The sequence below is a fragment of the Sinohyriopsis cumingii genome, chromosome 2 (genome assembly GCF_028554795.1).
Source record: "Sinohyriopsis cumingii isolate HCF-2022 chromosome 2, ASM2855479v2, whole genome shotgun sequence".
Lineage (NCBI taxonomy): Eukaryota > Metazoa > Mollusca > Bivalvia > Unionida > Unionidae > Sinohyriopsis > Sinohyriopsis cumingii.
This window is the reverse complement of record NC_142962.1, coordinates 107,502,259-107,517,975: the sequence shown is the minus strand read 5'-3', so window position 1 is coordinate 107,517,975 and position 15,717 is coordinate 107,502,259. Positions and strand designations below refer to the sequence as shown.

At 36.4% G+C, this 15,717-nt stretch overlaps 1 protein-coding gene across 1 annotated transcript in view; it reads right to left on the bottom strand.

The window, feature by feature from the left end:
- Positions 1-1,147: 1,147 nt before the first annotated feature.
- LOC149805583 (uncharacterized) overlaps positions 1,148-15,717 on the bottom strand; it is a 56,387-nt gene continuing 41,817 nt past the window's right edge. The window contains exons 16-20 of the mRNA XM_089934398.1: positions 12,422-14,348; positions 11,037-11,993; positions 7,795-7,886; positions 6,193-6,282; positions 1,148-5,582 (exon numbers count right to left, since the gene is read on the bottom strand). Coding sequence (XP_089790524.1) covers positions 5,223-5,582; positions 6,193-6,282; positions 7,795-7,886; positions 11,037-11,993; positions 12,422-14,348 — 3,426 coding nt within the window. The 3' untranslated portion in view covers positions 1,148-5,222. The remainder of the gene's footprint in view (positions 5,583-6,192; positions 6,283-7,794; positions 7,887-11,036; positions 11,994-12,421; positions 14,349-15,717) is intronic.

Below are 15,717 nucleotides of genomic sequence, written 5' to 3'. Positions count from 1 at the left end.
TACAAATCCACTTTATTTCAACCTCTATCAATTTGGTCTGCAATTTTGGCTCCAAAGATGAAAAAATATCAGCAAGTGCATCACAGACTGAATTGTCACTACCCCATTATGGAACATCCTATGTATCAAAACAATCTTCTTCTGTGACCTACATTCCAAGATCAAAGAGGTGAACTAATTTTGCTAAATGAGTTGTCAGTGCCCTGTAATTAGATATCTCAAGTATTGAAAATCTATTAGATGGTTAAAAAAGCATTGTGCAAAATATCAGGCAATTTACATCTATACACATGAAATCACCTGTTATAAACAGATACTGGCTTAACACTTTGTAAACACCTGTTGCATGGATGTCTATTGGCCCTCTACATCTTGATATTTCATTACACTATTTGTTCTTACCATTAATTACTGCTGGTGCTGCCACTGCTGTCAAAATAGTGACTGCTATATTGTTAAAACATTGGCTTGAAAAATGGGGTGGGGGATGGAGGGCACACTAGTAACACATGTGATTAGCATCTTTAAGTCCCATTTCAATCTCAGGTGGACAAGGCATGTACAACATTGAGTAGCTGCTCACCAGTATGTTCCTTCTGAATTCACCACTTTCTTCCATCTTAACAACTACATCACACTGATCTCTGCCAATGAGAAAACTAAACTTGTATAATACAATTGTCTTGGAATTGGCAATACAAATTGTACACTGACTTGGTGACAAAGCTGTCTTGGAATTGGAAATACAAAGTGTACACTGACTTGATGACAAAGCTGACTTGGAATTGGGAACACAAATGGTACACTGACTTAATGATAAAGATGACTTGGAATTGGCAATACAAATTGTACATTGACTTGATGGCAAAACAGACTTGGAATTGAGCAAAACAAATTGTATACTGAATTGATGATAAAGCTGTCTTGGAATTGGCAATACAAACTGTACACTGACTTGATGACAAAGCTGACTTGGAATTGGGCAATACAAATGGTTTATATTTATGATGAAAATGTCTACACTATCCATGCAATCAACACAAAACTAAAAATACATATGCTGTAAATTGTGTGCATGTTTGTGCAAATAAATTGAAAAAATCTGCACTAAATTCAAAATAAGAATAAAAACATTCACATAGTCCAATGAGAGCAAAAGCATTTATTTTTTATTACCATAGAATTGCACTTGAAAATTATCATGAAGGGTACCTCTCCAAAGAATGGTTTTGTGTATCACAGTGAAAGACTTGTACATAAAACATAAACAAATCATAATTCATTTGTATGACAGTATTTTCAAGAGGACTGTCCATATATTTCTATCAAATCATCATTAGAAAATAACTGCACAATATCACAATTGTTTATTTGTAAAATGAAATATAACTTCACAATATAAAAATATATACATAAATATAAATATATATACCTAATTTAATATTACAAAAGTATAGTAAAGTTTAAATGGTAAAGTGATAATAATGGTTCATGGAGAAAACAATTACTGCAGACAAGAGAACTGAATTAAGTGACATTGTGGCATCACACAAGTAATTTAACTAGGACTAAAATTAGTGGATATTTACAGTTTTTTAAAGTAAATTTCCATTTTGTTCACTTTTTAATGCATTAAAAAAAACCTAGTAAATTCACCAAATTGTCTTACTTTTGATACTGTATAAAAATGCCCCTAAAATTTTTAATAAATTAGAGTTGTTTTATATTATTTTTAACAAAAGAACATTTTGTTGAAATTAGCCATCTACTTCAAAGCATTCTCTTTCAACGTTACAATTCAAAATCCATAATGATTTCATGAACACATGAATAGTATTTTTTCCAGATGAGGACAATTTCATCAGTTACAATGAACCTGATGTATATTCCAACTGATCCAGAAGAGACCTGATATTTTCATCTTTTAAAACGGTCCATTCTTGTAATCCAAAGATGTACTGATATCCATTTAATGTCCATTTTGCACACATAACTCCATTACAAATTTATGAATTTGTAAGACTTTAATAGAAAAAGATTTCTTCCCAATCTCATATATTTGGATTGACTTTCTTTGATGCCTGTTTCCACTGAGTGAACTTAATTGTTCCAAAGTTGCATTTAACCTACACAGCCTATAAAATCTGAAGTTCTTTTAAACATTGCCTGCATGCCCTAGCACACATACAGTTCTTGTAAACCTTGGTGGAAACAAAGTGTCTCCAGATGACCATACCTGGAATGGAGCTTATGCATACAGAAAAAGAGCAAATAACTTAATGTTCTTTCAACTTTTCTCTTTAACCATTAGTTTTCATGTTTGGACAAAAAAAGTTATGTTTTGACAACAGATGTTTTAGAACAAGCTTTGTGGCAGACATGTAAAACTGAAATAAGACATCATAGAGTTTGGCGAAATGTACAACAAATGGGTCAGAGAGCAAGATAAATTGAGAGAGAGAGAGAGAGAGAGAGAGCAAGAGAAAAAGAGATAATGTGAGTGAAATGAAAATGTGAAAGAAAGAATTCTCCATAATTAAGCCATAAGCAACTGATGTGGGGAGAAATGAAGAGATGTGAAAAAAGGGATAGATGAGGAATGAATAACTGAAGGTAAGAGATTGGAAAGAAGAAAGAGAAAAAGAAACACAGGATAGGGTAAGGAGAAATGAACAAGAAATGAGTGAGAGAGAGAAATTCAAGGAGACAAAGAGAAATAGGCAGAAGATGGAAATATGAATGCATGGAAGAGAAGGGAAAGAGAAAAGATCAAAGGAGGAAACAACTATAAATGTGTTCAATTGATACTGATGTCCCAACCAATATAATGCAATATAGGGGTGTAGTTTTAAATCAAACAAGGCCATATCTCCATATAACTTTGGCAGAAAATGAATAAAATCAAATATGACTGAACTTCGTTATGCAAAGCCTTGTACCAAATTTCAGCTAGTTTGACTCAATAAAGATTTACAAATTATACATTTGCCTGAATGATCCAATCAGAATGTGACTGACCTAATTTCAAACATACCTGTGGAAACCACAGATTATTCATATATGACAGTATTGGTCAAACATGCTTTGAAAAATCAATACTCACCCAATGGAACTGGTGTCATAAGAGATCAATGAAAATACAGGTGATATGAAGCAAACTTTTAATACAAGGTTTTAAAGTTTTTGCAATATGAAATGGAGTAATCTATATCAAAAAGAACTTTAATGACAGTATTCATTGGTTGACCAATATATATATATATTCTTTAATAAAATGTTGCTATGCTTATTTTACCTTTATTTCTCTCTTTATTGGCCTGCAAATGAACTGGGAGAATGCACTTTTATTCTCATTGCCTTTTGAAATTGCAAAATATACCCTATATACATGCTTATAAGTTGAGTCCAACTGCTAACTGCATAGACCCAGACCTGCCAATGCATAATGAGCCAGCATATCCACCTCCGTGCAGTTTGTTAGTAGCAATCAGCAAAACAAACAAAACAGACCCTGACTTGATGGCACATTATGCATGGAAGATCAGGATCTATGTTGCTTGCTATATGACTTGATTTTTGGGTAATTATGAAGGGTAGTGAAGTGAAGATGAAATTCTAATGTCTGCAGTAATTGTTTCATGTTGATGATGTATTTCCAATATTTACATTTTTTTCTTTTCAGGAATGTCCACATTTGGTTCTAAATTGATAAAATATGTACAAATTTTACTGACATGTCATCCTTACCTAAATGAAACTGCAAAAAACAATATTTTTACAATAAATCCTACTCATGCTTACCACATGTTTACAAATGAAGCATATACTTTTAAATACACAGAATTATTGAAAGCATAGACTTTTAAATACACTGAATTATTGAAAGCACAGACTTTTAAATACACAGAATTATTGAAAGCATAGACTTTTAAATACACTGAATTATTGAAAGCACAGACTTTTAAATACACAGAATTATTGAAAGCACAGACTTTTAAATACACTGAATTATTGAAAGCACAGACTTTTAAATACACAGAATTATTGAAAGCACAGACTTTTAAATACACAGAATTATTGAAAGCATAGACTTTTAAATACACAGAATTATTGAAAGCACAGACTTTTAAATAGAGAGAATCATGGAAGGTTATAGGTACTTATCTTTAAAATTTGTGAAGGTTGTATGTTTATTTCAAAGATCTGTGAAAGTTATATGTTTATTTCCATTAGGTATTTATTGTTAGGGAATTTTGTGGGGACAAAATACTTTCGAAAGTTTTGATATTTACACTTAGCAATTAATTTTAACATATTGATATTATCTGGTTTTGTTTTACTTGCATTTTTAACATATTACTGCAATATAAATGAAACCATCTTATAGAAGCATAAGTCTATTTTCTAATGCAAAATGCATCGACTTGACAATTTCAAGTTAAGCTGGATTTTAAACTGAGAATGGGTATACTATATTGGTTGAGTAAATGAAGACTCACTTTGTAGATCAAATACTGAATGGACTGGTTGGGTGAGTAAACAAGTTTATAGATCAAATATATATATATATATATATATATATATATATATATATATATATATATATATATATACGCAAGACCCAATATAAAGATGTGCTGTAAAGAATATTCCATCCTTGGTGGTAAATAAATGAAAAACTGTACAATCAAAACAATAAAGGTAAATACAAGGATTTTGCATTAATGAAGGCCAATTACACTAACAGGGCAAATCTCCAGAATAAGAAGATATGAAGAACATATGCTTTAAACATAAAAAGTGAACTTTGGGTCCCTTTTATGAAATATTTCAATAAGCACACTATCCAGCTATAAATAGATATGAAATTGACACATTTTCTCTCTATTAGACAAGAAGAATTTCAAACACAAGAGATGTACTTTACTTTTCATATATTATATAGATGCTTATATTGACTACAGAAATAGGAAGGCATATATGTACATTTTATTTTTACATAGGTACCCGTTATCCAAATTTTACTGTAATTTCTTTGTTCCTGGGATAAAACGAGATCGTTATAAACAATACAGCATATGCACAGAAAATTCTTTCTTAACAACTATAATTTTCTTTATACCATGAAATCACATGAATAAAATAAGCACAATTATAATACTTCATTATTAAACTAAACTAAAAATTATATCATCAACAATCAACCAAATTTAATTGAATCTCTAATATATTCTTTCATAAAATAACATATATGCCTGTGCATGTTTGACAGCAGTTTCTGTTACTTTGCTAACATGGTCATCACTGATGTGGAACCACTGGCCTGGTGGTACCATGATCTCACTAACATTATCTTCTTCCATCTCTTCTACCATCTTATCACCCATTTGGAGGACATTCTCTGTGTACTGGTCAAGGTATTCCTTAACAGAAACCTGATTAGTACTGAGGAAGTTGGTCAGAGAGTTGATACTGGGCCGGACTTTAACATACGCTGTATAGTGGCCACCCTTCAAACCTCCTTTGTGCTCAACCACTCCGTAAAGAGAATACAATATTTTCTTCTGGCCTGGTTTTACATTCTGCAAGAAGAAACAGCCAGAGTTGATAATCCTACTTTTAAAATTGAAGGATGGAAGAATTTATGAAACTAAAAATGAACAAGTCAAGGAAAGTGAAAAGATTGTTTTCTAAGTTTATATGCGTTTTGTATGAGTGACATCTTTCAGAAAAAAAAAATTCTGCTGAGTTGCATCATCTGTATTCCACCTAGCAAAACCTCTCAAAAGACAAATAATATAAACCCTAAATTGGGATTTTCTTGTCTCAGTGCCAACTCTAACAGAGATTCCAATAGTCTTGCCATACTTATATGTCATATAAGACAAAAATGTACAGCATTTGCCTAGGTCAAGTCATATTGGTAAACTCAGGCAAAGGTTTTGACCAAAATGTCTATGTACCAAATACAAATGATTGATCATAAAAATGGAACAATTACTTAAGTGGCCCAAATATTTAAACATCTCATCTAAATATGCATAAGAAACCCACATAAATTGGTTTGTCTTTAAACATGCTAACAGGTTACTAGCACAAAAGGAATGTGCGGGAATGTATATAAATGAACATTTCAAAATGCCTCTGCTGTACTTGCAATGAGGACATAAAAAGCCACAACCCCCTACTTACCTGGCAAAGAGCACTGCAATATGGAGACAGATCCAGGACAAAAGGAAAATCCACATGGCAGTCCAGCTTGTTGATGTTCTTGATTTCAAGCTACAATCACAAAATGATAGAGGTATTGCTTAGAAACTGCCAAATAAACAAGACCTCTGCTGAGGACAATGTCTTGCCTTTAATTTTGTTTAATTTGTAACTTTGAGGTGATGCTGCCAGATCCACCAGCCAAGCACTAATGTATATATTTTGTTAAACAAAAATATTTTAGCACCAATAAATTTGTGGTATTTCATTAAACTGTACAGCTTTAAGCTGATAATTTTTGTCATTTTCTCACTGGCAATACACTAACTGAAGAAGAAATAGAAGAGATATTCAACCTACTTAGATATTGCCAAGTCAGCAAAAAACACCCCTTCTCTTAATACTAAGCTGTATCAATAATTTGAATCTCAAATGTGATACACTATTGTCTAAATCTCAAATGTGATACACTATTGTCTGAGTCTCAAATGTGATACACTATTGTCTGAATCTCACATGTGATACACTATTGTCCGAGTCTCAAGTGATACACTATTGTCTGAGTCTTAAGTGTGATACACTAATGTCTGAGTCTTAAGTGTGATAAACTATTGTCTGAATCTCACATGTGATACACTATTGTCCAAGTCTCATGTGATACACTATTGTCCAACTCACATGTGATACACTTATGTATGAGTCTCACATGTGGTACACTAATGTCTGAGTCTTAAGTGTGATACACTAATGTCTGAGTCTTAAGTGTGATACACTATTGTCTGAGTCTCAAGTGAAATTCACACAACACGATTCATATATAATGGATTTACACATAATAGGCCCCACCACACAACAGGAATGTTACAAGCTACCTCAAAATCAGAGTAAGGTTTACCAGTTTTAATCACTTCATATGCAGTTCAGAAAACTCATGTATTATGCATAAATAGTTTTTCTTCTTTTGTAGCCTTTTCATCTCAAGATGAATAGGCTTTTTCCATATCCCAATTGCAAGTCATCCACAAAGTTTGCACCAGGTCTTGATATAGAACTGTTATTTATCAAGAAACGATTTCTTTTCTTTCAGTCTGTGACCTGCATTGTTGACCTTTTGACCCCAAAAATAATATTTTTTTATTTCTTCATCAAGAAAAACTTTCCTGTTAACTTACACAGGTAGGTGTTGCGTAACTTAAGCTATCATGTGAGAAAAAAAAAGTTAATGGACAGATGCATGGACATTCAGGGCCTGCCAAAAGCATGTGTACAATCCTGGACTTTTTGAGCCTCTCCAAGTTAATGGACAGATGCACTGACATTCAGGGTCTGCCAAAAGCATGTGTACAATCCTGGAGTTTTTAAGCCTCTCCAAGTTAATGGACAGATGCACTGACATTCAGGGTCTGCCAAAAGCATGTGTACAATCATGGATTTTTTGAGCCTCTCCAAGAAACCTAAGAAATGGATACCAAGTCTGGTGAATTTCCATTTAGGAGTTTAAGTGGAGATAAGGTGATAGAATGATGAATGGACAGACAAAGGATTTTAAAATATCTCCACTGTCTTTTAGAGTCAGCAACCTACCTGTTCAAAGCGTTTCAAATGCAGGGTTAGTACAGCTGGTGGCTGGATTATTAGGTACTTCTTGCTGGCATTGGAGTAGACTGTTTTTATCTCTGTATGAAAAAAATTAAGAACATCTGTGATCCAATTTGGAATAACCTAATTAAATGAATTCTTTTAAAAAATGACATACAGTTTTGGATTTTTTTTTCTCTTAAAAAGTTAGCATGTCTGCACATCTACAAACATTTCCAAATAAATCCCATGGATACAACACACAAAATTGTTGCCTGCCCGCTGGTCTAATGCCAGCCAATTTCACTGCATATTGGTGCAAAAAATGAGCAGCCAGTCTGTCTGTTGAAATTTTTAGGCATATATTTATCTTTTCATTATATTGAAAAAAATATTTTTTAAAAAAGTGAGAAAAAAATTCTTTCTGAGGATCACTCATAAGTCTTGGTGACATGAGAAGATAAATAACTCGTGTTTAATCTATGTTCACTAGATGCTTATAACTCCAAATAAAGTCTCTTATGCATCTATGTGATGCTTCATGACATCAGCTACTTCCAGTTCCCAAGATGAACATGTTGAGCAATGCCTTGATGCCAACAGAGGCTAAAAGACCAAAAAAAAAAAAAAAACCAAAGGAAAAAAACCTATTAAAAAGTAATAGAATACTGTGAAACAAAATTGATAGTTGAGTTGCATAATTCACTTAAAATATGTAAACAGAATGCATGACTTGACCAGAATAATATTATAGTTTGTTCACCTCAAGATCATGAATGATATTTGAGACTGTAGCTCAATGAATTATCCTGTGAGCTTCTCTAAATGAAGCTGAAACTACCAATTTCTTTCAACACCATTAGTATCAATATACAGAGAAACACTATTTTGTTTAATATATCCTGAAACAGAGTGGTCTGTGTACATGTAATCAGCCATGTTGCTGCTGGAATTACAGAAATGTTCATTTTTTATGCAGGACTAAAAAGTTATGGGAGCCATCACATGCCAAGGTAAACAAACCTGGTGTAATCATCAGACAACTACATCAAAAACATAAATGATATAACAATGAAAATTAGTTTCAAGAAAATTAGATGATGCAGATGATGTTTGAAATAGGTAAATTTATCCACATTTCAAGGCAATGATGTTAACTACAAACACAGATATCATTCAAGATGCTGAGTTGAAAAAACTATAAGCTGCAATCTACAGATGTGAATGCCTTTAATACGGTTCCTCTTTCTGCAATACACTGCTGAAGTGTAGCTTTCCACAGACCCAATTTCATGAGCAGCTGTACATTAAAAGGCTGGGTCTAGTTCTCGTAACTGTCCTCAAGTCAATGGAAGAGGATCCTGCTTTTTAATTCGGACTATATTCAGACTGGCCATAATGGCCAAATTATGATGACTCTAATTAACTTGTGAATTGACCTACATCAAATGGACAGTGAGTATCATTGTCCTGGACAGTAAATAGTGGCCATGTTGTGCTGAATTTAATAAAATGTAATACATTTTACATATGATATTAATATTCTCTGTTTTTCATCATACTCCAAGTTTCATTATATAAAGGTCCTTACTAAAGGCTAATATTCATGTCTACCTGAATTTACCATTGAGTCACTGACTAAACTGTCTGATGAAATGAGGTCCAGTTACTTATAGAATGGACCATTATAATTTTCAGGCTACTGGTTCTGTGGGATAGCAAGATCTTTTGGTAAGTTTCATACACTGCATGGGTATCAAGTCTCTATATCCCATGGGCATCAGGTCTCTATATCCCACAGGTATCAGGTCTCTATATCCCATGGGCATCAGGTCTCTATATCCCATGGGCATCAAGTCTCTATATCCCATGGGTATCAAGTCTCTATATCCCATGGGCATAAGGTCTCTATATCCCATGGGTATCAAGTCTCTATATCCCATGGGCATAATAAGGTCTTTATATCCCATGGGCATCAGGTCTCTATATCCCATGGGTATCAAGTCTCTATATCCCATGGGCATCAAGTCTCTATATCCCATGGGCATCAGGTCTCTATATCCCATAGGTACCAAGTCTCTAAATATCATGGTATCAAGTCTCTCAAGACCATGGGTATCAAGTCTCTGTATCTCATAGGTATTAGTTATCTATACCCCATGTTTATTGGATTTATAAATCCCATCGGTATCAGGTCTAAATACCCCATGAGCATCAGGTGTCCATATCTCATGGATATCAGGTCATTATAACCCGTTGGTGTCAGGTCATTATAGCCCATGGGTAACAAGTCTCTATAACCCACTGATATCAAGTTTCTATATCCCATATTTATCAAGTCTCCATATTCTGTAAGTATCAGATCCCTATATCTGACAAGCATCAAGCATCTAAGTTACTGAGTTAAGATCAAATAAAGTGACTTTATGCATGTATATGGACCCCAATGTATATGTATATGGACCCCAATGTATATGTACATGGACCCAATTCATACATGCACAGCAGGTCAAGACCGCAAAGTCCCATGGTGTTTATGAAAAACTACAATAAAGATGAAAGCTATAAAAAATGTCCAGATTTCTAAACATTTTTACCCAACCTTCCAACTACCACCCACTCTTACCCCATCTCCCTGTGCAACATTCAAGATTTTAATCCTTCATTGTCATTTAATGATCACCCTGAAACTTCATACCAAAATATATCCCTCTCACTGAATTGGTGTACATGGTGTTTAGGTTACAAGGCAAAGCCAATACTGCCTCTGAAAATGTAACCTTTGACACCATCCCCACCTCTCTTAGAAGGTTGCATCCAGGATCTCATACCATCACTGTCCCCTACTCACAAAGAATTCCAAAGCATTCTACCAATTCTTCCTCAATTGGTGTGGAAGGGTTCAGTTATATGGAGAAGAGAGTAATGGACACTCATATGGATATCCATATAACATGTGTTATAACAGAATATGAAACACTGGTGATGGGATAAGGATACAAGAAGTACATATATAATAACTGGGGATGGGATATGGATTAATGAAGTACAAATAAAAACAGGGGATGGGGTAAGGATAAAAGAAGTATATATATATCAAATGGGGATGGGGTAACAATAAAAGAATTACATATACAATAACTGGGGATGGGGTAAGGATTAAAGAAAAACATGTATAAAAATGGGGGATGGGAAATAATAAAAGAAAAGAAAAATAAACTGGTGGTAGGTGGGAGAAAAACGCTTACCTGTATTAGGATTTAGCTTCTTCTTAAGCTTCGTGCAATTCTTGCAGCCAAACTTATTGTTTCCAGTCAAAAGTTCTGGAGAAGTGAACAGATTGAGACAAGACTCAAGTGAGCATTCACTGGAAGTTGAGTGATATCTTGGTGCTAAAGTCAAGACAGATTTTCTCTGCCCCTCTCTCCAGATCTCTTTACGTGACCTCACTGGCTGTGGATCCTCAAACTCTGATGTTTTCATGTACTGCACATTGAATGAAGTTGATATATCTTCATCATTTCCAGCTTTAAGTGGAATTTCATGGTTTCCTACAGTGGCTGAGTCCATACTTCCAGTTCCTTGTGTAGATATTCCTGTATCATCTGAAACATTGGACTGACTAGAGTTGACTGGTACATCTAAATCTTTAACTTTCTCAGACTCTTCACTGGATGGGTACAGCATATTCTGAGACAAATCTTGTGAAAAACCTGAAGAACCAGTCTCACTGACATCTGAAATGACCTGTTCCCCAGTACCTAAATGTTTGTAACTAGAAGAAGACAACAGAATGCTGCTGGCAGCTGCCTCCAGTTCCATTGGCTCCTTGGCGCTTGTATCCCCACTTCCAAGATAACCACTGGCAATTGGTCCATTCATATATTCTACATGTTCAGTGACTTTTGATTTATGCATCTCTCCATTAGCAATATGACTCTCCTTGCTGGACCCATCAGTATCTTCTGTCTCCCATACTGCAACACCATTGGGAATCAAGTTGTAGATTACACTTGCATCTTTTGTTAGTGTATTTTCAGCTAATGCAGATAAGCTGATGTGAGGGGAAATGTGGACAGGACTTTGAGATGGTTCCACACCATTTTCTGCACTGCCAACTGATCCAGAATCACTGGTCATGGAAGCCTTGAGAGAATGGCTATACTTGATTATGTCCCTCTCCAAGTTCTCTTCTATATCAGCATCTGTTCAGATACAGAATGAAGAAAACATGATACAAATCTTGCCTGCTAAAAATGAAATGATGTGTCATACAACAGTAAAACAAGTATTGAACATGAAAATTACAAAGTTTTTATGATGACAAAACATGATAGCATTACTGAAAAGAAAGGGAGAATGTACTAAAATTAGATAAAAAATAAAATCATTTCCAAGTTACTTGGCACTCTATGACAATTTCTACTCACATATAAAAGCATTCCCAAGTTATCTGCATTCTATGACATTCTCTACACACAGATAAAAGCATTGCCAAGTTACTTGGCACTCTGTGACATTCTCTACCCACAGATAATAGCATTTACAAGTTACTTGGCACTCTATGATATTCTCTACCCACAAATAAAAGCATTTCCAAGTTATCTGGCACTCTATGGCATTCTCTACTCACTAGATGATGATTTGTCTTCCTTCATATCTTTGGTATCCTCCATATCTTTCTTCATGTCTCCTTCCTCCTCCTTGCCTAACTTCTCCCATTCCCGAGGGACCATATCCTCCTTCACATCCTCATCCATGTCTCCTTGCTCCTCCTTGCCGTCATACTCCCCATCCACATGGACAATATCCTCCCTCATATATTCCCAGTCTACTTCCTCCTCCTCACCTTCCCTCTCAACTTCCATAGGGACAATATTCTCTTTCACATCCTCATCCCCATCTCCTTCCTTCTCCCCTTCTGCATGGACCATTTCCTTCTTCACATCCTCCTCCATGTCTCCCTCCTCCTCAACTTCCCTCTCACCTTCCACAGGAACCAGATCCTCCCCCATATCTTCCTCCCTATCTCCTTTCTCCTCCTCGCCTACATACTCCAGTACAAATGGGACAATATCCTCCCTCATATCTTCTTCTGTGTCTCCTTTCTCCTCCTCACCTTCCTTCTCCCATTCCACAGGGACCATATCCTCCATCATGTCCTCATCCATGTCTCCTTCCCCCTCCTTGCTTTCATACTTCCCTTCCAAAGGGACAATATCCACTTTCACATTCTCCTCTCTGTCTCCTTCATCTTTGCCTTCCACATCCTCATTCGGATCATCTATTTTGTCACCTTCTTCCTCCTCATCTTCCTTCTCCCTTTCCACAAGGACCATAACCTCCATCACATCCTCCTGCCTGTCTCCTTCCTCCTTCTTGCCTTCCTTCTCCCCTTCCACATGGACTATATCTTCATTCAGACAATCCACCTTGTCTCCTTTCTCCTTATCACCTACATAGTCCCCTTCCACAGATACAATATCCTCCCTCATAACTTCCTCCCTGTCTCTTTCCTCCTCCTTGCCATTCTTCTCCTCTTCCACAGGGACAATGCCATTTTTCACATTCTCTTCCCTGTCTCCTTCCTCTATGCCTTCTGTCTGCTCTTCTTTAGGGACCATATCCTTATTTTGATACTCCACTTTGTCCCCATCCTCATTCTCATCTTCCTTTTCCCATTCCACAGGGAGAATATCTTCCTTCACACCTTCCTCCCTGTCTCCTTCCTCTTCCTTGCCTTCCATTTCCCATTCCACAGGAATCACATTTTCCTTCACATCCTCTTCCCTGTCTCCTTCCTCTATGCCTTCCTTCTCCCCTTCCACTGGGGCCACATCTTCAATTAAATCCTCCACGTTGTCTCTTTCCTTCTCATCTTCCTTCTCCCATTCCACAGGGACCATCTCCTCCATCACATCTGCCTCCATGTCTCCTTCGATCTCCTTGCCTTCCTTCTCTCCATCCACAGGGGCCATATCCTGCTTAACATCCTCATCCTTGTATCCTTCCTCCTCCCTCACTTGTTTCTCTCCTTCAACAGGGGTCATATTCTCCTTCACATCCTCCTCTCTATCTCCTTCATCCTCCTTGCTTTCTTTCTCCACCTCCAAAGGGACCATATCCTCCTCCACATCTGATTCCTTTTCTGCCTTCTCTCTGGCTTCTTTATCCCCTTTTACTGGGACCATATCAATCTTCACATCCTCCTCCCTGTCTCCTTCCTCCTCACCTTCCTTTTCCACTTCCAATGGGTTAATATCCTCTTTCACATCTGCCTCCCTGTCTTCTTTGTCTTCCTTGCCATCCATCTCCCATTCCACTGGGAGGATATTCTCCTTCACATCTGCCTCCCTGTCTCCTTTCCCTTCCTTGCCATCCATCTCCCCTTCCACAGCAGCAATATCCTGTTTTACATCTGCCTCTCTGTCTCCTTCCTCCTCCCTTTCTACAGGGATAATATCCTCCTTCATATCTTCCTCCCTGTCTCTTTCCTCCTCTTCACCTTCCTTCTTCTCTTCCACAAGGACAATATTATAAAGAGATGCTATACTAAATCTCTGAAATGACAAAAAAGCAAAGCTTACTACTAATGTACTGTCAGTGGGACTAAGAAAAATGCAGATCATAACCTCAGTATTTTCTCTGCTTTACACAGAATTTATCAAGAGAACATTCAAATGAATAGAATCAATACTAATGTAGTCATATTGCACGGCTTCCAGAACCAACATACATGTAATGTGTGACAACAGAAAGATCATTTTATTTTAGTTAACTATGTTTCTCCAAGAATGCTTACCTGATCACACTAATGAGATCTCTGCATGATAGATCTAAAGCTTGACCATGCATAACAGCCAGTGGTTTCTATTAAATCTCTGAACTGTAATGGGATTTCTCTGAGGAGATCTATCATAAGATTGAAAATATCATTCCCCATAAGTTGTCCATGACTTGTTCATCTGACAGAGGTTACCAGAAAAACTTTGCAAGTCTAGTTCCTGATTTTCTGAATGACTCTGAATCAGAACAGGTGAAGGGAAAGTGTAGGCCCTAATGCCACTGCAGCTGATTGCAAGAGAATCCATGGCTCAAGCCTCTGGATATAGGACTGGAGAGAAAAAGGTTAGCAGCTTGTCCCCAAATTACATAAATAAAATGAAGAATCTACAGCTAAAGTGACCTCTTGATTGGCAACATCTGACCTTTTCCTTACAAAGAATTGACCAAAACATTCAGTTTGCCCAGAATGTGTCTTATCTAGACTAGATTCTGTGCTAGAAATACCAGCATAAAAACCTCCTTGACCAAGATACTTATAGTGGGTGATTTGGTCATCCTTCTACCCTCCACCCACAACTGAGGTGGTCAGCAACTACTACAGAATTATTCAACATTACCAGGATCACTTTCCCACACAGGTGATCACTGCAGCAATGAATGGCTTTCATTACAGCCTTCAATTTTAAAAGGTCTATATGAAGTGCTTTCTCCTCTGGGCTCCAGTTGTCACTTACCATTGTCAAGTGAAGCAACAGGTGTACCCCCCTCCACTTCTGCCAGCTGAATGAACTAAAGTTCATACAAACCATACCACCAGATTTAGGCATCTCCAGAAGAATTCCAATGATATGGCATTAGATGTCTTGCCACTGTCGCTGGAATGATTTTATTTTTGGTCAGGTCCTGGATGGTCGAGTCATCTAAAGTGCTAGCCTTTATCAATTGCTGATATCTCACCTATATAAATGTGGAATAGAGTCTCAGGTTTGGCCAATGTGGGGATGTGACAAATCTTGCCAGTAGAATCCATTTGGTTGTTGGCTGTTACCAAGGTTTTCCAGGTGTAACATCCAATCCTTTCCCTGCTACAAGGGGTAAATTTGGCTACTACATCAGGTTCCTCCACCACCAGTTATAGTGGCC